Source organism: Typopeltis vanoorti, chromosome 1, assembly GCF_054136105.1.
Source record: "Typopeltis vanoorti isolate ZY-2024b chromosome 1, IOZ_Tvanoo_1.0, whole genome shotgun sequence".
NCBI classification, from domain to species: Eukaryota; Metazoa; Arthropoda; class Arachnida; order Uropygi; family Thelyphonidae; genus Typopeltis; species Typopeltis vanoorti.
Window position 1 is genome coordinate 102,814,645 of NC_143549.1, and position 23,163 is coordinate 102,837,807.

At 35.0% G+C, this 23,163-nt stretch overlaps 1 protein-coding gene across 1 annotated transcript; it reads left to right on the top strand.

The window, feature by feature from the left end:
- Positions 1–213: 213 nt before the first annotated feature.
- On the top strand, positions 214–22,639 carry LOC150110260 (uncharacterized). Its single transcript, XM_090394763.1, has 2 exons — positions 214–277; positions 17,714–22,639. The coding sequence occupies exons 1-2, from the start codon at positions 214–216 to the stop codon at positions 19,225–19,227; spliced, it is 1,578 nt and encodes a 525-aa protein (XP_090250889.1). The 3' UTR covers positions 19,228–22,639.
- The last annotated feature ends 524 nt before the right edge of the window (positions 22,640–23,163 follow it).

Consider the following 23,163-nt stretch of genomic DNA (forward strand, 5'->3'; position numbering starts at 1 on the left):
ATTACTTCAAAGACTTTGCAGTTAGAGTCCATCCTATGCCTTAAACATGTGGACCACGCTTTCAATTTGGGTAACATGATAAAGCCTGTTGAAATTTCAATTCTTTTGAATTAAAAAAAATAACGAGAGAATGTCGTGCTTTAGCTTTGGTTGTCAGTGAGCATTTAGTAAATTTATAAAATTCCGTGAGAGGGCAGCACGCTGAGGGTGAAAATGGCCTCAACGCCGGAACAAGTAGTTTGTGCTCAAACCTTTGTGTTTCCTTCAGCTTTTCCAGGTATGTAAAAGTTCGCAAATATTTTTTTTTTAAATATTTATTTTAAGTTTAGTTGGATGGTGTTCGGAATAAAATGTTGTGTTCGAGTGAATTGATACTTTAATGTTTGGATATAAATTAATTTCAGGTTCCATTTTATTAGTCAAAGTTATTGCTGTCAAAATTACTTTCCAGTATTGTTTTGTCACTGTCAGAAGCATGGCCATCATTTTTTAAAAAATGGATGCATGTCGTTACCTTTGTGTTTGTAAAGTTAGTACTTACTTTATCTTTTTGGTGAAATGCATAAAAAAAAGTTAGGCTTATCTGTCTTCCTCCTACTGATTTTTTTTTTTTTTTTTTTTAGTGTATGTATGTGTGTGTGTGTGTGGTGGTGGTGGGGGGTGCTGTAAGACGTCGAGTTTTTAGCACATTTTTTTTCTTATGTAAGTGCTGATTTTCCATTTTCTCTCCATAATAGGCTCAATTTGTCCTAGAACAGATATGAAAAAAAAAAAAGTGGTCCTGTTTATATTTAGAACATTAAAAACTAGAAATAAAAGGTGGCTTATCAAACAAGATTAATCATTATGTAACTATAATATGCAGAGATTCTGAAACCAATGCAACTAAATTTGACGTAATAATTACGTAATGAAACCACTGTTATGCAAAGCATGTTATTATCTTAAGTGACTATTCAAGCAGGGAAATCACTTATGTTGACTGAAAATTTTGAAATTATACACATTTAATATTCAGCTAGGTAATACTCTCTTCCAAATATCATCTCCAGTATTATTGATGTACATATGTGCTTAGATCACTGCTGCTTAATATATACATCAATAATACTGGAGATGATATTCATCATCATCAACAGGCATCATTTTTGTCTTTCAGTTTTGGTCTGCAAGGAATGCATGACCACACACACTTCTCAGTAACAGTTGTCATATTCCATTGTTAGTGATTATCCATTGTAAAGATACAAGTAGTTTTTTTTTAAATATTTTTTATTAATGATTTTTGAATTTATGAATGAGTTAGCATTCATATTTTTTGATTTATTAGAAACTTGTTGGTATTTCAATAGCAGTGGAATTTCAATGCAATTCCACTGCTAAATACAAATTACAAAAGTTCTAAATACTTTTGTATTTAGAACTTTAGGATTTGCCTATGTTGATGTTTTAGAGGAGGAAACTTGTCTAGAGCTAATAATTAACTAAATTTATTTAGCTAATTAAATTATTACACCAGTATTTGGCCTTGGTCAGATGCATTTACAGTTGGTCTAATTGGAATTGGTGATCAAGGCAAAATATTGGTGTAATAATTTAACTAGATTATAAATTTAGTTAATTATTAGCTCAGAATGTGTTTTCTCCTCTAAACATCAAATATACCAAGTTCTGAATATAAAGATGCAGGATCTGCTATTGAAATACCAAGTTATCTAATAAATCAAAAAATATGAATGCTAATTAAAAATCATTACCTAAGAGTTCTGTTGATTTTGAGGAAGTAAATCATCAGCTAAGATCACTTAACAGATGTGATCAATTTTGGTGCAGAGGCTGGTATGGTCAGTATAGATGGTTCTGGCTCTTGTTTAGGTTTTATAACATTACCATCCCTCTCAGCAGTATAGTATTATTGAAACTTAAGCAGGTAGAGCTAGAACCATCTGCTCTGACAATACTAGCCTCTCCATTGAAATCCCTTTATAAAAATCAACAGAACTCTCTACCCACCCCTCCAAATCCAGAACACACACAAAATTCCATTGCCATTTGTCTGGGATATTTCAGAAAACATTTCATGCTTTTTTAAAAGGTGTAACATACAGACCTCTTTCAAGCCATATCAAAAATTAGCTCATCAAAAAATCTTTTCGTGACCTAATAAATCATCCTTGTGTCTTAGTATCCCTTGCTCTTGCAGACTAATTTGCTTTGGAACAGACTGGAAGAACAGCCAATATCCATCTTGAGGAACACAGAAACTAGCCCATTATCAATCAACCAACATTACAGCTGTTCTGGAGTAGCAGATACAATGCCATGGATACAGATCACCAAGCTCAATTATTGGGGGGGAGGGGGCTCCCTTTTTTTTATACAGAAGCAGATTAAAATCTGAGACTATTTCTAGAATTTGTTGCAGCACTTCACCATCCTGCTAATCTTTAATAATTCAGCTGCGTCATTTTATCAAAAATCTGGGACACCATCATATTGGGATCTTCAAGATTCTGTCACTGTACCAATAGAGGGTGCCAGTTAGAACTGTAGGATCTTTTCTTTCATGCTGTGCACCCTTTCCTGTTTAGTTGCCTGCATGCATGTGCTTAGTGTATTTCTTTGTGTCCATGAAGATGCCTTGGTGATCAAGGTGAAATATTGGCATAACAATTTAATTAGCTAAATGAATTCAGTTAGTTGATTATTATCTTGTGTTTTCTCCTCTCAACATGAACATGAGTGATAATCAACATTTAAGCATCTATACCAGATCAGGGTTGGCCTGATTGCATTATATGGCCAAAATTTTAAAAAGAAACACAATGTTGATGTCAACATGCAAACTTTGTTTGCATCTTAAAATTTATTATTACACAAATAAGTAATACATTTTAAGAGTATTTGGCAAGTTCTGAGCTGAAAACCATGGTTGAAAAATGAATATATCAGAAAAGCACTTGACATTGCTATTCAAGAATGTGTAAGCAGAGCTAATCTAATATTGTTGGTGATTAAACAGAAAGGTGGATGAAAGTTGTCATTCACCTTTCTGTCATCAATCATCCTTGGTCATTCAAAAATGGATGACCAAGGATGATTGATTCTGTTAGGGATCCTTAGAATGTTGAAATGTAAAGGATGATCAAATCAGAGATCTAACAAATAAATCAGTTTGAAAAAAATCTGAGGGTACATAACAGAAAATATTATCTTATCAGTCAGCTGACGATAGTTCAAATATTCATCTAGATAGTGCTGCCCCAGAAGTGTTAATATGCTAACCTATTTAGGGACACTTCGCAGTTCAATTATTGGAGGTTCAGAAAATTTAGAGTATCATTTGGGAGTGTGTGTGTGTGTGTCCGTGTGCATGCTCCCCCAACACACACACACACACACGCTATGTTGGCACCTCATTTCACAATGAAATATACTAATTTGTATATTCTTGTCATTGGTTATCTCTTATGCTGTTAAGGTAAATAGATCCCTATCCATAATGTACTCTTCATCACTATATCATAGAGCAAGATTACAGGACATAACTGATATATATATATATATATATATATAAAACAATACCTCTCCATTTGTGATATTAATAAACACTGCCTATAGCAGTTGAAGTTAGTCATAGAATTATGAAAAAACACTGTCAGGTCTTGGTTTTTATAGAATGGTAGCACATACTTAATCCACACTGTGCAGTCACCCTTTTTCTCATCAGATAAGCAAGTGTGATAGGATGCTTGGTGATGGAAGTATAATGGCCCAACTGTTTCTCGTGTTATGGAATCGACTTCTAGTTACATTGTTTTGAAAGATAATGAACATAGATAAGATACATGGATAAGGCACTGCTTCCTGTGTTGGCAGTTATATGGAACCGACCTTTTTTCTCCCAATGAAACAGTGTACTGCGCCATACTACTAGTGGTATTAGGAGAATGATGTGGAAAGGCTTGCCTTCACATAGCCCAGATATTAACCAGATACAGCACCATTGGCATGACAAACTGGTATATTACAACTTACCTCCACATTGCCCAGATATTAACCAGATACCTTCACCAAAGCTATTGTGTGTGAGAGGTGGTAGCACTTCTTGTGCTATACTGGGAAGAGCTCACTGAATACTTTCACCAGAAAGACATCAGAAGAATCTTGACAAGCTTGGATGACATCTTTTCTGATGGTATTCCCTAATAAGATCAGACTATTACTTTCACTTCACATCCACTTGAAAATAATGGTCATCAGCTGTAAAGGTCTTCGTTACAATTAGATGTTTCTTAGATGTTAATTATCTCTCATGTTAATGTTTAGTGGAGAAAACACATCTGGTGCTAATAATTAACTAAATTTAACTAATTAGATTACTAAACCAATATTTCACCTTGGTTATCAAGGCATCTTCACATGCACAACGATTACTTTGCGCGTGGCACCCCCTATAGTAGTGTTTCTCAAAGTGTGGTACGTGGATCCCTGGGGGTCCACAAAGGGTCTTAATGGGGTCCGTGGCAATTTTTGGCTATGCATCATTAACACGTGGAATAAAATTTAAGTTTGAGATCATAAAACGTTCCTATTGTATCATTGAATAAGGTACAGAGACATCTCCAGGCTGTGTAATATGTTTCTCAACAAACAGTGCAATTAGAGACAACTGGCACTAATGAATGAATTGCATGACCCCTCCCACATAAAATGCTGTATAGTAGGCAATCAAAACCATATGGTGCATCGACAACATATGGTTTTGTTTGAGTGAACGTGTTAAAACTAAGAAATATATAGTGAATGTGTTTCAGATATTATATAAGGAATTCGGTTGAAGAGAATTAGCATTTCAACTGAACTGTCGGCTTGTCTTTGTCAATTAGTAACGCGATCTTTTGTTAATACCGCACCAATCATATGAACGTCTTCATAGCTACTTTATCTCTACTGGCCTACCATTGCTGTCTGTTTCGAGTTCTGCTTTCACTAGCCATTTGTTGAAGGACTGTTCGTTCAATACAGTAATTTTTTTTAGCTTTCAAATTCTTAAGTATGGATCACTGGTTAAAGACAGGATTTTTAAAATGCACAAAAGAGAGGAACATAGTAGATACAAGTAGCTGTTAGAAACAAGAAAATGTTGATATTGCATCTGGATCAAGCATAATTAATGTGTGTCGTCTGACATCTCTAAAGAACCAACTAGGAAGAAGATGAGAAACTTTTGTAAGTACGATATAAATTACTTGAAATGTGGATTTTCATGGATGAGAAATGAAGAGGAACCTATTCCATTATGTGTAATTTGCAGTGAAACTTTAAAAAATGAAAGCATGAAACCACGTAATTTAAATCGCCATTTTGAATCTAAACATAATGAATGCAAGGACAAACCTGTCGAATTTTTTCAAAATAAACTAAAAAGTTTAAAAGAATCTCAAAAAGTGATGGCGATCGTATCAGGAGGTGAAAACATGAAGGCTTTAGAAGCTTCATAGTGTCACTATTAATAGCAAAAAGTGGTGCAGCGGAAACAATTGGTGAAACTTTGGTCAAGCCTGCAGCAAAAATAATAGCGGAAATTATGATCGGAGATAATGCAAAAAGATCTTTTGATCGGATTTGCCTTTCAAATAGCACCGTTCATCGAAGAATCACTGAAATGGCTGAAAATATAAAACAAATATTGTTATCCGATATATGTAAGAGTCGTTATTATGCGTTGCGGGTAGATGAATCCACCGACATTACAAATTTTGCAAATCTTCTAGTGTTCGTTAGGTACAAAAAAAAATCAAAAAATTCATGACGACCTTTTATATTGCCAACCATTGCCAGAACATACAACAGGAGAAGAAATATTCAATAGTATAAATACCTTTATGCATCAAAACAAGCTTGATTGGAAAAGTTGTGTTGGAATAAGCACGGACGGAGCGAAATCCATGGTTGGATCTAAAAAGGGGCTTATTTCAAGGATTCAAGCTGTTGCACTAAATGCAAAGTTGACACACTGCTGCATGCACAGGGAGGCCTTGGCTACACATATGATGTCTACAGACCTAAGAAAAGTTCTTGATGAAGCTGTAAAAATCATAAATTATATTAAAGGCCGTCCTCTAAACGCCAGACTTTTCTCTCAACTTTGCAAAGAAATGGGAAGCAACTTTACACAACTTCTTTTCCATACCAATGTTCATTGGCTTTGTCGTGGAAAAGTCCTTGCTCGTTTATTTGAACTACAGGTTTTTCTTGATGAAAAGTTTGAATTGAAAAAGCATTTACATAATTGGAAATGGCTCAGTCAATTAGCATACCTGGCAGATATATTTACTGTATTAAATAGTCTTAATTTATCTTTACAAGGCAAGGAAATTTTTATATTTCATGTCCAAGATAAAGTGAACGCCACATTGGCAAAAGCGGGTTGGTAATGGAGAATTTGTGTTGGTAATGACGCGTTTCCATCGCTTCATGAATTACTCGCAAGTTCAAATGAACAAATTGATGACGACGTGAAAATTACTATCATGCAGCATTTAAAAAAGCTTACAAATGAATGTAGAAAAGTATTTCCCTGAATCGGACATTAATATTGAGTGGATAAGATACCCTTTCAATAAAAACAAATTTATGCCAAAGGGTCTATCGTCAATAGAAGAAGACAACTTTTAGAACTAGCTTCTGATAGTTTCCTAAAAAATAAATACAGCAAGAATACGTTATCATCATTTTGGCTACAAATACAGAATGAATTTCCTGAATTAACAGATAAAGCTCTAAGGTTCATTTTTCTATTTCCAAGTTCATATATGTGCGAAGTTGGATTTTCGGCCCTTGTAGATATTAAGACGAAGAAGAGGAATCGCATTATAGATGTCGAACTGCATCTGAGATTGAAATTAACAACTATAGAGCCAAATTTTGCTGAAATTTTATCTCACCATAAGCAATTTCACTCCTCTCATTGATGATAAATTATTTCAAGTAAGTGTAAAACTTTATAGTATCTTTATAAAGTTTGTTCTATTAAAAATAAATCATATTTTTTGTTTACATGAACATATAAATTAATCTACTGATCTTTTCTAACACCAATTCATTTGTATGCCTTTCAGTATATGATATCCTCAACAGCCTTCTGTAACACCACATCTCAAAAGCAGATATCCATTTCTTTAGGTTCCTAGTCTCGCATCCATAAGTCGCTGTTGGAAAAACAACTGCATCCAAAATCCTCAACTTTGTTCCCATTTTTGTTTCCCAAACTTTAAAACCTTACATTTTGCAACATTGAACTCCCCATTCCCATGCCCATTCACTCAATCTATTCAAGTCTTCTTGTAAGGCCACAACATCTCTACTTCTCATAGTTCATCCCAACTTTGCGTCATTTGCAATCAACTGAATATTCCCATCCAAATCTTTGCTAATATCATTAACATACAGGTTAAACAGCAATGGTCTAAAACAGACCCCCCCCCCCTGAGGCACACCACTAGTGACTTTCCTCTTCCAGGATATTGCTTCCCCCCCATGCACAACTTGCTGATACCTATCCTGTAGCCAGTGTCCAATCCAGTGCACTAATCTAATATCCAACCTCATCTGCTCTAATTTGATTATCAACGTATGTGGTAATCTATCAAAAGCCTTGCAGAAATCTAAGTATACTACTGTGTATCCCTTTCCTCTGTCCAAGGAGGCCGTCACCTTGATAATAAGTAGATTACTAAAACATGAATGACCTTTAGCAAATCCATGCCATCCATCAAAGATAATACCATTGTTGTCAACCCAATTCCTGATCCTTGTTCTCATCAGCTTCTTCAACAACTTAACCACAGCACCTGACACACACAAGGCCTATAATTTGGTGCTTGAGTTCTCTCACCTCTTTTATGAAGCAGGACAATCTTGCCCTCCTCCCACTCTTTTGTAGGTGCTGGGGGGGGACCCCTTTCGAGTTTTCAAAATTCGAGTGATCAGAATTCAAGGAGAACTGGCCTACCAGTCCAGAACATGAAGGTGGGGGGGGGCACCAGGGGGAGCCCCTAGTTTTTTTTTTTTTTTTTTTTTTTTGAGATAAATTTAGAAAACTTAACCTTATCTACTTAGGTGGCACTTTGCGAATATAACAGTTATTGTTTAATTAGTCTTTTTACTTGTACTGATAATGCCTGCGATACTCAGGTGAAAATTCTACGAATAAAGAATATTTTACATAAGTTAATTCTTGAGTTCAATATTATGAGTAGACATAAATAATATGTCTACTCACGGCATTTCGTTATTGAAACTTATGCCCAACGAGAGAACAGTTTTGAATGCACGGGTTTCAACGTTGAAAATATCCACTAACTTTCTGTGATGTTTACAGTTATTTTCCTCTATGTTTTACTGGTTATTTCTTTTTAATGTGCACCTGAAGAAGGCTGATACAAGCTGAAACTAGTTGTGCTAAAAAATTTTCATTTTTCTCGGTTTCTAGTCATTCAATTTTTTTTTTTTTTAAATATATATCAACCGAGTAAATCAATTTTCCTACATATAATATATATATATATATATGCTTAATAAACTGATATATATATAAGCATACATGTTAGGTTCTAGACTTCTGTAGTATAGTGAATCTCTGCACCTTTTTTTTTTTAATAACATTTTTAAACAGTCATGTGTGTGCTTAATTTTTTTAATATCCGATTCGCACACACAAAAGACCACAAGATCTAATAAACACATTAGTGCTGTATGCGGGCAAGAAGAAAGGAGGAATCTGTTCATGTTTTGAATAGGTATTGTGCCTCTTGAACAGTTTTTCCTTACTATTTCAATATAAATTCATCATTTTCCTGATATGTATACTCAGTAGGTTTTCTGGATACTATGATGGAACTGCATGATGAAGTTTATAGTATTAATCTCCTATTAGTTTTCCTCCAAATTAATCTATTACTTCTGGGAGCTTCAACATTGTCATATGTTACATTTCGTGCTTATAAAGCTCTTTTGACTGAATCAATCCACCTAGATCTTGGTCTTTTTTGCTATCTTGCATCAAACACCTGTTTTGCTAACCTTTCCTAACCCCTTCTATTTAAGTGGACAGTACCACCTTAGATAGCTCTGCTACACATTCTTGAATAATAATGATATTAAGTTCCTTTTGAATATTTTGATTTTTAATATGATTGTGCCATTGATGCTATCAGTTCACTCCCGTAATTTTTCTCAGAACTCTCTCATATCTGTGGTCTCTAGTTATATAAAGTGCATTATTTCTATCTCTCAGATCCATAACTTAAAAGTGGTTTGAACACTGTCTCGTATACTGCTAGTTTGGTGTTTTGGCTAATTTCTTTCTTATTCAATATAAATTTATTCAGTCAGCTACTCACCATACCAGCTTTGCTTATTCTGCTGTCTATTTCCAGATTAACCTGCCATCTTTACTAAAAACCGTGCATTAGTAGCTGAAATATTTTACTTGTTCTGTAGGATCTTCATTCACACAACTGACATTTTCTATGCTGTTGCCTATTTTCATAGTTTGGTCTTTTTTATTGCTGATTTTCATGGCAAATTTGTTACAGCTGTCATTCAGTTGAGTTAGAGAATCCTGGAGACTTGCACTTGATGTGTTTAGGAATACAACATCATCTGCATAAAGCAAAAGCTAATTTTGACATCTCCAATTCTAATATCTTGCTTTCATAATGTGATCCATATAGATGAAGAATAAGAGTGGCGATAATGTGCATCCTTGTCTTACTCCTGATTTCACATCAAGCCATCCTCCTGTATTTCTTTCAATTCTAACTGCTGACTGACAACTTGAATATAGACTATGTATTGCTCTGTATAATGTTCCATTCGCCTCATATAATTGTAGTATTTTGAAAAGTTTTTCTCTGGGCATCTTGTCTTATACCTTTTCCAGATCTAGAAAACTTAAACAGAGATCCTTTTCATATTCCCGCGATTCTCAACTATTTGTCTTAAAGTGAAAAATCTGATCTTGACAACCTCTGTTGGTCTGAACCCAGCTTGTTCTTCAAGTTCTTTTCCACAATCTTTCTAAACCTCTTTTCAAGTATGCTTGCATAAATCTTACCCAGAACACTTACAGAAATTCCTCTACAATTTTCACATTCATTTTATTCCCTTTTTTATTGATGGGTACTATGAGAGCTCTACTTCAATCACTGGGAAATTGACCTTCTGACCAGTCTCTCTGAATTATGCAGTGCAGTTATTGAAAACTTTTATACCTCCATACTTAAGCATTTCTGTTTGAATATAATCTTGTTGCCTCTCCACATTTCATGTTTTTTATGGCTTTTCTATTTCACATATTGATATATATATTCCTCTTGAAATTTTTCTAGTATGGTTCTGTCACTGCTTTGTTCATTTAACAGTAAGTACATTCCTCTTAAAGCGAACATGATAAGTTACATAATTACGTATCATGAGAGATTTTACAGTATTAACTGGTGTAGCACTTTTCACTTCACTTAAAACTTATCTTTGTTTTTTAACAACTATTAACAGTACTGCAAGGTAAGTTTAACCTGCAGTCTATCTCAGAGTTAGATAAATCATAATCTTAGTATGTAATGTTTACACATTTTCTTTTCAATGGAAGCATCAGCACCTTACTTTCAAATTTATCTGCTGTTATTCACAACAGTAAAATAAAATAATAGTTATAAACATGGTTTAATTCATAGCAAAACACAGAAGTAATGAGCAGCAAAATCATAAAAGAGCAGAGTGCATCTTTTGATTCATGGAGGTGTTGTATTGCTAAAACCATCATGAGCAAATTCAACATCATATAAATGAGCAGTGGTCACAATTGACAAGCTTTGTATGACGAGATCATTGTAAAGTGGGTATTACTCTACTTAATTTACTGTTATTACAGAAACATTATGACACTATGAAGTTATGATATCAGTAACTTTTTTTTTTTTTCATCCTTTTAATTTAAAGAATAAGTACTGGCACCTGTTTTAAAGGAATGTGATTTAGGTAAGTTAAGATATCTTGTAAGGCAAGATGGGAATTAAATATAGATCCTAGTAACTACATCTCAATATAGAGATTAACTTATTTTCTTTTGAACATAAATATAACCAGTAGAGAAGGCAGTCTACCTTGCTGTTTATACAAGCAGGACTATTAATCATTGTTCATTACTTGCAAAAGTATTTGGACATACCAACCACACTATTGAACTTAGTCAATACTGGTCATGTGTAGAGAAAATTCAGAAGTGCAGAAGCATTTAAAGTATTATTAGAAACCATTTGGTGAAGCTTACAGCCTTTCATAGGTGTGATTACTGACAGTAATATTACAGCCAAAACATATTTTGATAGAGAAAGGAAACCTCTAAATTGGTGAACCATTAAAAAGCTGGTAATTTCATGACATTCTTCTTCTTTACAAATATACATACATACATACATATATTATGTACGGACATGCACTAAGGAAGCATATGTGCTGTTCAGCCATACAGGGGCACAGTGTGTGTTGGCATTAGCATCCCAAGAAGTACTAGCAAGTTTATGCATTATATTATTACGAATTTTTAATTTTTCAACGATATTTCCTAGATGACATTTAAATATCAAACTTCCATCTAGGGTAAACTCCTAGGATTATTGTTAAATTTCACCTGTTTATTTCTGGAGTAAACATTTGGGATATAATTAGCTTGGATATTACTTAAATGAAAGGATGCGACTTCAGTTTTGTTCCAGTTGGATTTTAATTGCCATTGTCTAAAGTATTTATCAAGTACAGTCAGATCCTCAGTTAAGATGTTTCAGCTTTTTGGAATGTAGGATGTTGAGCTGCAATGGCAATATCGTCAGCATACATGAATCTCCGTGATGTTGTCACTGGGATATCACTAATATATAAATTAAAAAGCAATGGGGCGAGAACTGAATCCTGAGGTAGGCTGTTTTTAATCTTAAAGAATTTACTTCTGGATTCATTGAAAGATACTTGTATCCGTCTATCTGCTAGTATTTGATTAAGTAGGTTAGCTAGTTTTGGTGATAGGATAGTTTCTAAGAATTTTAAAATGAGACCCTCTCACCACACTGTGTCATAGTCAGTAGAGAGGTCCATGAATACTGCTATTGTTTTCAATTGTTTTTCAAAGACATTCTCTATGTAGGTTGTCAAGGCCAGTATTTGATCACAACGGCTTCTGTCAGTTTTGAAGTCGGTCTGTTCCTGAGGAGTTTTATTATGTATACTTGGAGAAATTCTGTTGTATATCATTCTTTCCAAAAGTTTCAGGCAGATGTTTAGCAAAGTGATAGGACAGTAATTGGAAGCAATTGTAGGGTCTTTGCCAGGTTTTAGATCTTTTAAAAACTGATGGAAGCATGCTTAGATTCCAGGATATTATTATGCATAGCAGTAAGCCATTTAATAGTTTTTTGGACCACAGTTCTTAATGAATTCAGGGTAGATGGTATCGAGTCCAGCCACCTTCCCAGTCCTCAATGAGTTAAGTTCCTGGGAAGTGAAAGCCTGAAATAGTGATGATGGTGGGAGATCTGTTTTAAGATTTTTTAGTTTTTATTTCACCTATCTCATAGCTACTTTATCTTGAGGATATTTAGTCATTGAAACTATATGCATTGATATGTATTTTGGATCTATGGTGAGCAGTTTACCAGAAGTCCTTGTATTAGGGTCAAGCTTCCTGATCAGGACCAAGTTTTTTGGCTGGAATGAGCAAAATTATTCATTGTCTTAATCCATTTGTCTTCCTAGCATTGTCAAGAGATTTCAGTAGCTCAGTGGCTACAGTAGGGTTATTATTAGTAGAGAATTCATTGTACAGTCTTTCACTGTCACTATTCCAGCCTGGAATATAATCTCTCCTAAAACCTCTTGGAATGGTTTGTTTGGCAGCACCAATAATAATGCCAACAAATCTGTTGTAGTTGTTTACACTAGACTTTATAAATCTTATAAAAGTATCAACCTGTTTCTTAAAAGATTCCCATGATTATTAATTAACTTAAGGAATTGGAAATATAGATTAAAGTTTGATTTATTTTATATTCTAGTGTACATTGTGAATTCCTTAAGTTAATTAATTAGATTTTATTTTGTATCCAAACACAAGTAGTACAGTAGTAAGTAAGTGGCACAACATGATTTACAACAAATTAGGATACATTACAATGAGATCAGCTTAGATTTGGTAGGTGAATTATACAGGGAATAATAATTAAATATGAAAAAAAGGAAACTATACATAACTTATATACAATAAACATGGTCAGATGTTCCTCCAGTATCTTGCACAATCAACTGCTCTTTCTGTGCAGGATATAAGGTCCTCTTTTGCACAATGCGATGGAAGAAAGGGACAAGAAAGAAGGTGTTCCATGGACTGGGTTGTCCTACACTCACAATTGTCTGGGCCAGTGAGGTTGCCCCATTTGATGAGGTTTTGTTTGCAGCGTCCTGTTGTCTGGAGTCTGTTTAGGCTTTTCCAAGTATTCCAGTCCAAGTGGGCACCAAGTGGAAGATATTCGGCTGTTGGAATACCAATATTATTTTCAGGATATAATGCAAGCCATTGTTGGAAGTCTTGTCACTGGGAGGTTTTTAGATGGTTCAATAGTTGTCAGGAAGCTATATCGGGATCTTAGTCCTTGGGACACTGCGGTCTGGCCGAACAGTGGGTGGCATTCATCATTCATTTGTCTGCTTCTTTCATCAGCTGAGAATGTAGATCTTCGATACTAGCTATACAGTATACAGGTCTTTTAGTGGTATTGGTTTCAAGCATCCTGTAATTAAGCAGCAGCTTTCATTCAATGCTGGATTAAGTTTTTCAGCATGGCAGAATCTGGACCATACTGGGCAGTCATTCAGCAGAAGAATAGCAAAGGGCCAAGGCAGAAGATCTCAGTGTGCTAGGGTCTACACCCCATTTGGAAGAGGTAAGCTTTCTTAGTATGTTGTTTCTTGCATTCACTTTTGCCTTTATTTTTTCTATGTGGGTTTTATATGAGAGGGTGCAATCGAGAGTCAGACCGAGGTAGATTGGTTACCAGGAATGTTCTATATTAGAGCCTTCCCAAAAAATCTAGCTTCCTGTTGGCTTCCTTATTATTAAGGTGGAAAAGGCCAGTCTTGGTTTTCAAGGGGTTTGGTTTTAGTTGATTGCTGGTATAGTATGTGGTTAGACTGTTTAAGGCAAGTGATAGAGTAGTTTCATTGGACTTGAAATTTTTTGACTGAGTAGCTATGGCAAGGTCATCAGCATAGATAAAATTTCTAGTTCCTGGAAAGATGGGGAGATCATTAATGTAGATGTTGAAAAGTAATGATAACACACTTCCCTGGGGGAGGCCATTTTTTTGGTGGTGCCAGTGGCTCTTCCTACCCCCAAGGTCCACATAAAATCATCTGTTTCTCAGGAGTGATTGGATCAGGAGGACAAGGCGATAAGTCTCTAGTTATTCTGTATATTTTATTTCTGAGTGTGAGATGGTTTATGGTATCATATGCTACAGTTAGGTCTACAAAGACTACTTCTGTGGCTAGGTTTTGCTCATAACCATTTTCTATATATTGAGTGAGGTTGAGAATTTGCGATGTGCAGGATTTGCCTGGTCTAAAGCCAGCCTGCTCAGCAATAAGATGGGGTTCGCTTAGCCTATTCAGAATTAATCGTTCATAGAGTTTAAAGAGGTTGCTGAGTAGTGATATAGGTCTGTAATTTTTTGCTTCGGTTTCAGAAATGCCAAAGTGGTGGCATTTCTGATACCAGGGAAAAGCCACCACTTTGGCATGCCTCCAGATAGTTGGTATCCTTAGGGTTCTGAGGTAAGTTGTATAGGTTTAATAACCACTCTTTAGTCCTGGTTCAAAAATGTTTAATCTGTTCATTACAGACATCATCAAGGCAGGCAGATTTTCTAGATTTTAATAGATTTATGGCAGCGTTGAGTTCAGTGATGGTGAAATCTGAGTTAATCGTATTTTGTTCCTCACTTGGGGTTCTAAGTATCTTATTTTTTGTGTGTTTTTTAGTGAATTTTCCATTCAGCAGCAGCTGGTGAGCAATTTGATTAGCTGTTACCTGCAGATGCTCATATGACTTAGTGAAATCCTTCCTAATTCTGTTTGATAAAGTTCCAGTTAATTAATAATCATGTGTAAACAACGTATAAGCCTTATATGAGCAAATTTAATTTTTATAGAGCATCCTTAGATGAGAACATATCTTTTCTTTTTGAATTAAAAAGTTAATGAAATGATCATATATAGGTATTTGCTTACTTTTTGCTGTGTTTTTGGAAATTTCAATCTTTAGAACTTGAAATTATGATGGTGATGAATAAATATGATACATAATGATAAGTAAAATAGTGAGGTAGAACTATTGAATCTTAAAAATTTTAAACCTGGACATAAGAGTCTAAAATCATAAAAATGATAGGATATGATTAAAAGATCCTAAATTTATTTTCTGTTCATGATGTAATGAATGATTATTATTATTATTATTATTATTATTATTATTATTATTACATAACACTTCCAGGGAGTCCAAAGACTCATTGAGGGAGGGCTTAGCCTACAACTCTGTCTCTACCACTCAATCCACCAACTACAACGAACTGCAACTACACCAACGCCATCTACTGCTGACCACCACCACTACTAGTACTTTCACAGACAATCGCAAACATTCATGCCCACTTGGGGATTCGAACTGATACTAGCATATCAGTATCTGATAATAGCGTATCTGCTCTCCAGTCTTTTGGCTGGAGAGCGGATATGCTAACCACTAGAGCCAACCAGACAAAGTCCAGGACTTAAAAGCTTATAAAGGATGAAATAAAATTATAAAAAACATATGATGACATATGAAATCGATTTACAAAGTGAAGTAAGGCCGTTTGAAGAAAACTGTCATCAGAATACATTCTTCTGTTTTCTTGATGCCAGTTTTCAATTGCATTTAAAGTCAATTTAGAATATAATCTACTTAATTTCCTCTTTTGTGGAACAGTACTCTCCTTGTGCTTGACATTGAATAAGGGTGCCAGGTCTTGACTTCTGTCTCATTTCCTTGGTTAGATTGTTTTCAGTTTTCTTATCTTAACATTTGTACAGGAAATGTATCAATGAATCAATTCTTATTTATACAGAAGCATTTATTCCTAATTCCATTGTACATTTAAGGGTGCCAAGGTCATATTTGAGAAGTGTCACCTGCAGTGGACGATCCACCACACTCACCGAATATGACCATACGATGCTATGAAGGATAGTATGTAAAAACTGCCATTCATCAGCCAACACATTAATGTGGAGTTTCAGTTATCGACTGGAACACATCTGCACAAAAACATTCAGAACTGAGGCTCCCAACATGGGTTTCCATGATAGGACTGCAATATGCAAGTCCCACATTACCTAAACCAACATGCAGTGGTGCAAAGAGCATGCACTGTGGGATGTGGAAAACTGTGTTATGGAGTGATGAATCATGCTACACCCTCTACCAAGCAAATGGGTGAGTATGAGTGTGGCAGATGTCTGAACGTCTCTTACCAGAGTGCGTAACACCAACCATGAAATTCAAAGGTGGCAGTGTGATGGTATGGTCCTGGTTTGGCCTCAGACCTCAGTTTGCAGTGCCATGAACATTCTCATTGAACTCTGAGAGGTATCTAAACATTCCGGACAATGCAATTCTTCCTTTGTGGCACTTCTATGGAACTGATCATTGTATCTTTCAACAAGGCAGTGCACCATGTCACAAGGCTGCTGTTGTAAATGCATGGTTTGTGAACATGAATGTCACCACACTTGACTGCCCTCCATAAAGACTTGATCTCAACCCTATTGAACATCTGTGACATGAACTGGAGCATCGGGTGAGGTCAACGGATGGCCACTCCCCAACAGTCCAGAACCTCATTACATGCCTACAGGAAGAATGGCCCCAAATTCCCATTGATCACTATCATATGCTTGTAGAAAGTATGCCCTCTAGGATTGCTGCAGTCATCGCAGTGAAAGGAAGTCCTACGTCTTATAAAGGTGTGTAACATGTCATGACTGTTTGTTTCTCACACTACGTATCTGTTTGACTTTTTTCAGAGCAGTGTATTGCCTCCTAAAGAATGTCAAAAATTAAGTTTTCTCCTTCACTCAAGGCATTTCTCTACCTCTGAGCAGCTGTGAACTCCTCACAGATCTATTCTGTACAGTCCTTGCATTTTAGATAGTAGTACTCTTAACAGTTTATTTAAAATACTCAAATGTACAAACTGAAATGTGTTTAAATATCATTTGATTGTTTGTATAAAATGTTTGCTTGAAGGATAAGAATCCTTCTTTCCTTTGGAAATTGATTTAATTTTGTGAATATTGGTATTTAGTAGCTGTTAGTCTTGCCAAAAAAAAAAAAAGGCGGGAGAGGGGGGAATGCTAAATCTCTTTATGTAAACCTTAATATGAAAGGAAACTCAAATATTCAAATGTATGTAAAATAAATGAGACTGCAAAATTGGGCTGATTTTATTATTGCTAATGATTATTTATGGCTTAATAAGCTCTTTGAACCCTTTTTCTGATTTGATGTTTTTATATATATATATATATATGTATATATATATTGATTTATTCTTAGGGTTTGATCCACGTGCACACCTAGCTAATTTTCATCCTAATGTTGCAACTTCTAGTGTACCATCTTCTGTTCAGCATGCAGAAGATTCCAAGTCAAAAGGAGTAAGTAGAGTGCCTGGTATTAAAGTTGAAACTCCAAGTTTAGCTACTGACTTCACATATAAAAACTTACTTGTTGCTGTAGCTTCAACATCTTCACCCTATCAAGAATCAGACAGCAAACAGGGCCTTCCAGGAAATGCAGAAAAACAGACTGATGATAAAGATAAATTATGGCCTTGCCCCTCTTGCAAAGTGCCATTTAAAGCTGCCTCCCAGTTGCAGGCACATCTTACTGCACATATGAAAGGTGAAAAAACAGTTCCTTGTGAGATCTGTGGAAAATTTTTTGCATCAGCTGAGAGGGTCCGTATTCACGTTAGGGCAGCTCACGGTGAGAAATCTTGTTCCTGTGACATTTGTGGAAGTGGGTTCAGTTATCGTTGTAAATTATTAGACCACATGAGGACTCATACAGGTGATAAGCCATTTCATTGTGATGTCTGTGGGAGAAGCTTTTCTCAGAAAAATCACCTTACTAGACATTCCATGATTCATACTGGAGAAAGGCCATATCCCTGTGATTTTTGTGGTAGGGGATTTTATAGAAAAGATAAGTTAACACGACATAGACGTATTCACACAGGTGAGAAACCTTATCCTTGTTTAGCATGTGGGAAAGCATTTTATCGAAGGGATAAATTAACTCGCCATATTAAAATGCACAGTGGAGAAAAGCCATATTCTTGTGCAATGTGTGCAAAAAGATTCGTTGAAGAGCGAGATCTTAAACGCCACAAGTGCTCCTCTCGTAGCGTGCATGGTAATTCTGGCACATCCAAAATGCAAATACCACATCACCCTCCCACTGGATTATTGCATCTGCAGCAGCTACAGTATCAGCTTCAACAGCAACAGTCCCAGCAGACCCAGTCTCAGAATCAACATCAGCCTCAGGAGCAGTTACAGCAATCTCATTCCCAATCTGAAAATCAGCATACTTCACAGCAGCAGCAGCAATCACATCAACAGCAACACAATCCTCAGTCACAGGCACAAAAACAAGTACAATCCCAACATCCCCATACTCAACAGCACTCTCAGTCCCAGCAACATTCCCAGTCCCAACAGCATTCTCAGTCTCAGCAACAATCCCAACAGCAGCAAGCACAGTCACAGCATCATCAAACGCAATCGCAGCAGCAACAACAACAACAACAGCAGCAACAACAACAACCACCTTCACATCCACCTCCACAAACACCATCTCAGGCACATCACCAGTCACATCACATGCAGCAGCACTCACCACCTCAGCAGCAAGCCCATCAAGGACACCATCAAATGCCACCTCAGCAGCAACCCTTGCAACATCAACCACCCCAGCAGTCGCAGCAGCAGCAGCAGCCACAGCTTCATCATCCTCAGCCTCCCATTCAACCTCATCCATTCCAAGCACTTAATTTGCAAACCTGACTGGCGGGGTGCACCCTTTGGGGTGCACTGAATCGACTGTCAGCCTTCAATGGACAACTGTAGTATTTTAAGTTGAGCAGGTCATGTACTGTATATTTCTCAAGAAAAGTTTGTTGAATGTTAACTTTCATTCTGTAAATTGTACAGCAGCATTCATGTTTGGCTCATGCTTCCAAGAGTTTTATACAGTAGTTAATTCATTATATTGTATACAGTAGTCATGTACTGTATAAATAGTTGATTGCTGATTATTTATAATGGGGATAAGGTTTAATATCTAACTGTATGCTTACCTGCAGCACATGCAATGGAGCAGTATTTATGCTTAAAGAATTAAGATCAATGTCTGATTTGTTATCACTGTAAATTTTTTTGTATTTATAATTGGTTATTCATTAAGTATTTTTAAACAATAGGTTTCAGTTATTTGGATGTTATATAGCCAGCATATATCCATTGCACCTTTCTTATGAACATAAATGTTTAACAAGTATAATCATTATTTAGGTGTGATATTTAACAAATTTTTCTACATAGCATATTATTATTCAGAAAATTCTTTGTGGAACTGATGGAATTAACATAACTGTACCCTTTCAATTTGTAGGATAATGTATATGATATAATCTGCATATATGCATTGTTTATAAGTTCACAGGATACAGAATTTAAAATAAGTTAGTAGACCATAAGCATCTTGGAAAACTGAACTGCATTAAGGATATGATATGTCAGTGAATAAAATAGGTTTATTAAAACTTGACACTAATATTCCTGTGACAACATCCAGTAGTTAATATACATTTTTTGTTTATCTTAACATGTTATTGCACGCTACACAAATGTACTGGCTGCTGCAATGCATTGTTATTGAATAAAATGGAAAGCATGACATTATATATATATATATAATAACTCATGTGCATAATTAATTATATTAACTATAGTTCAAGTGGTTTATAGATAAGAATCTAGGAGCACAAAAATGCAGACTGGGAAAACACTCAAGGTACGTGGAAAGTCCAGAAAACCAAGTATCAGGTAAAACAGTTAATTTCTAATGGCTCCAACACACATAGTCTTTATTTAATTTTGCTGGCAGCCACCAGTTAGTAGATAAGTCATGATTAGGAAGGTTAGATTTGTCAGACTGGAAAATTTTTGTGTAGTTTGTTCTGTTCTGATTTGTGCACATTTCTTAGTCTACTTAAAACAGGGACTACAGGAGCAGAGTATAACTAGAGAATATAACCAAGGATGTGTTCTTTTGTTTGGTAGGAAAATTGCATTCAGTTTAACTGAAGAGAGGATGAAATTTGGGAAGAATTAAATACTTGAGGTCATTCTGAATTCTTGATGTGTGCTCAGTTTTTATCTCAAGAGTTACAATCCAGATGTCTTAGGTTATGTTTGCATAGGAAAATGAACATGCTAAGGTGCCATCATGAGCTGTATTCTTATGAATACAGCTCCTTAAATTTAACAAGAAAGGTTAGATCTGTTTCATAGAGGAGGACCAACTAGTAAAAGTATCTATACCAAAAATTAGCATGGAGTTATTGTAGAAATACTATTGTTGTGAACAATTCACATAAGAGTTGGCCAAGTTAGTGAGTGAGTGAAGTACGTGTCATAATCATGAAATCAATTAAGTAGAACAATCTGAAGAAAAGATTTCGCTTTAATGAATATTTTAATTTCTTCTTATGCTTCTCTGTCTACTGTAAGCCTGACTTGCTAGTAAATACAAGAATTCCTGTCATTGATTCATCCACTAACTCAGCTTATCAGTGCATTAACTCATCAGGCTCAGATGATCTTCGTGAAATTGGATCCTCAGAACCTTATTCAATTTTAACAAAATAATTATAGTAAATAGGTAGGATTCTTAAAAATTTAAACTTTCTTCTCTTCCTAAAGGATAAATTTCATTCTTGATTGTATTCTCAGGTTTACCAAATTCCCTGTTCCTGTAATCTTGGTTATTTTGGGACTGACTGAAAGATGTTCAAGAATTAGAACATATTAATTATATCACTTTCTCAGTCTAGCAAACTAATTGTGGAACATCATCATCAGAAATCATGGTTTCTTCTGGTCCTTGGTTTGGGACTGTCCTGTATTTGGTTGTGCTCCTTGATTATCTTTTTAATAACATTGTATGTATGTACATCACATCACTGGTTTTTGTTTTTTTAATATTCTCAGCAATAGCCATTACATGTGACATGAAATCAAACATTCTTTATTCAACTTGACATATTCTGCATTATTGTTTGACTTTGGTGTTGGCAGAGTAGTATTAATGAAGCTTTAATTGATTTTATCCATTAATATCATTCATTCACTTCAGTTTTCAAGTAAGATAGGTTGGAGAATTGCCTGAAAACTGTTTTCTTGTTGTATATAGTTTACATTTTTGTTGCATTGTTTTGTATATGAATATTTTCCACAGCATTAAGAAGCACACTGTTTTCTTTGCCTTGTGTTTCTATTTTTGTATATTTTTTTTTCAGTAAATACATTCTTCCTGCTAGAGAAGATATTTGGTTGTGAACTTGTATCAAGTGCTTTTTTTTTTTTTGATAGTTAACACTTGTCGTTTGTACTTATATACACTTTGCTTTTATTAAATATTTAGTGTGCCATTATATATTAATTTAAATACATCAATTGTGTTTAAAATTAGAATATTTGAATTTTTGTGTAATTGATTTACTTATGTAATAGATTTACATCAGCCATTTTCTTTGTATTTGTGTAAATGTCTCATTAAGTAATTGTTCCCATTTTTTAAAATAAAATATTTTTCAAAATTCCATTAGTTAGAATTGCTGTGACAATTTATATCAACTTTATTTTGTGGTAATGTAATAAATAAAGCACAAATGAATTTTTTCTAGATTGGGGAAATAAAAAGTTACATGAACCAAATGTTGGAAATGAAAAGTGAATGTTATTGAAATTGTTAGTGGCATGGGGCAGGTGTGTGAAAAGCTTCTGTTATGGAAGGGAATCTGAACAGCCCTGTATGACACTTATGCTACCTCTTGAAAAGCCGGCCATGTTTTCATACACTGGTGATTAATGTAGTTGCTGTATATACAATGGGAAGTTGTAGTTAAGCTTAATGTAAAGCGTCATGGATATGTGTAATGTCCTGTGTATGTATGCTTATACATCAGGCACATCAGATAAAAGTATAAGTCTGAAAAACCTTTCTGCTGCCTGATGGGCAAATTGTTGTTTTAGAATATTATATTCAAACTTGTTAAGCTTGTATTCATATATATATATAAAGAAATTTTGTCTTGGAAATCTGCTTACAGTACCACACTGCCGGAAGATGTATGGTACATTTTCATTTATTAAGCTCTGGAAAATGGTGAATAATGTTACAAAAAAATATATATATAATAAAATTTTTATCACTGTGGTAATGGCTGCATGAGAGATTTCATGCAGGTGTATGAAAAATAAAATAAATGTTCTTAAATGATATGTGTTAAAACGATTCAATTTATCATTTGCTTTATCAGATTTGTTGATGCTGGTAGTCATCAGATAACACATTTTCATGGCTACAGATAGTGGTTTTCAAGTATTGACTTACATAAACTGTACTTTTTTATTAATTATAACTAGGTTTAACAAATAATTTCAAATATCCTTAGGGATTATTATTATTATTGGTCTTCTCACCAGGAGATATAAGTCCATTTATGATAGCAACAACATGAAATCTACAAATCACATATGGACCTAAATAGGTGGTTGATTTATGGGGAAAACCTAGAGTACTTGGAGGAAATGCTGCCTCTCTGCCACAGGCCAATTAACTCAATGCCAGAATCTAAAAAAATAAAATAACAGTAGGGTAATTGTATATTGAATAACTGTTATGGTAGTCAAACCTGCTTATGAATGAAAAGGAAA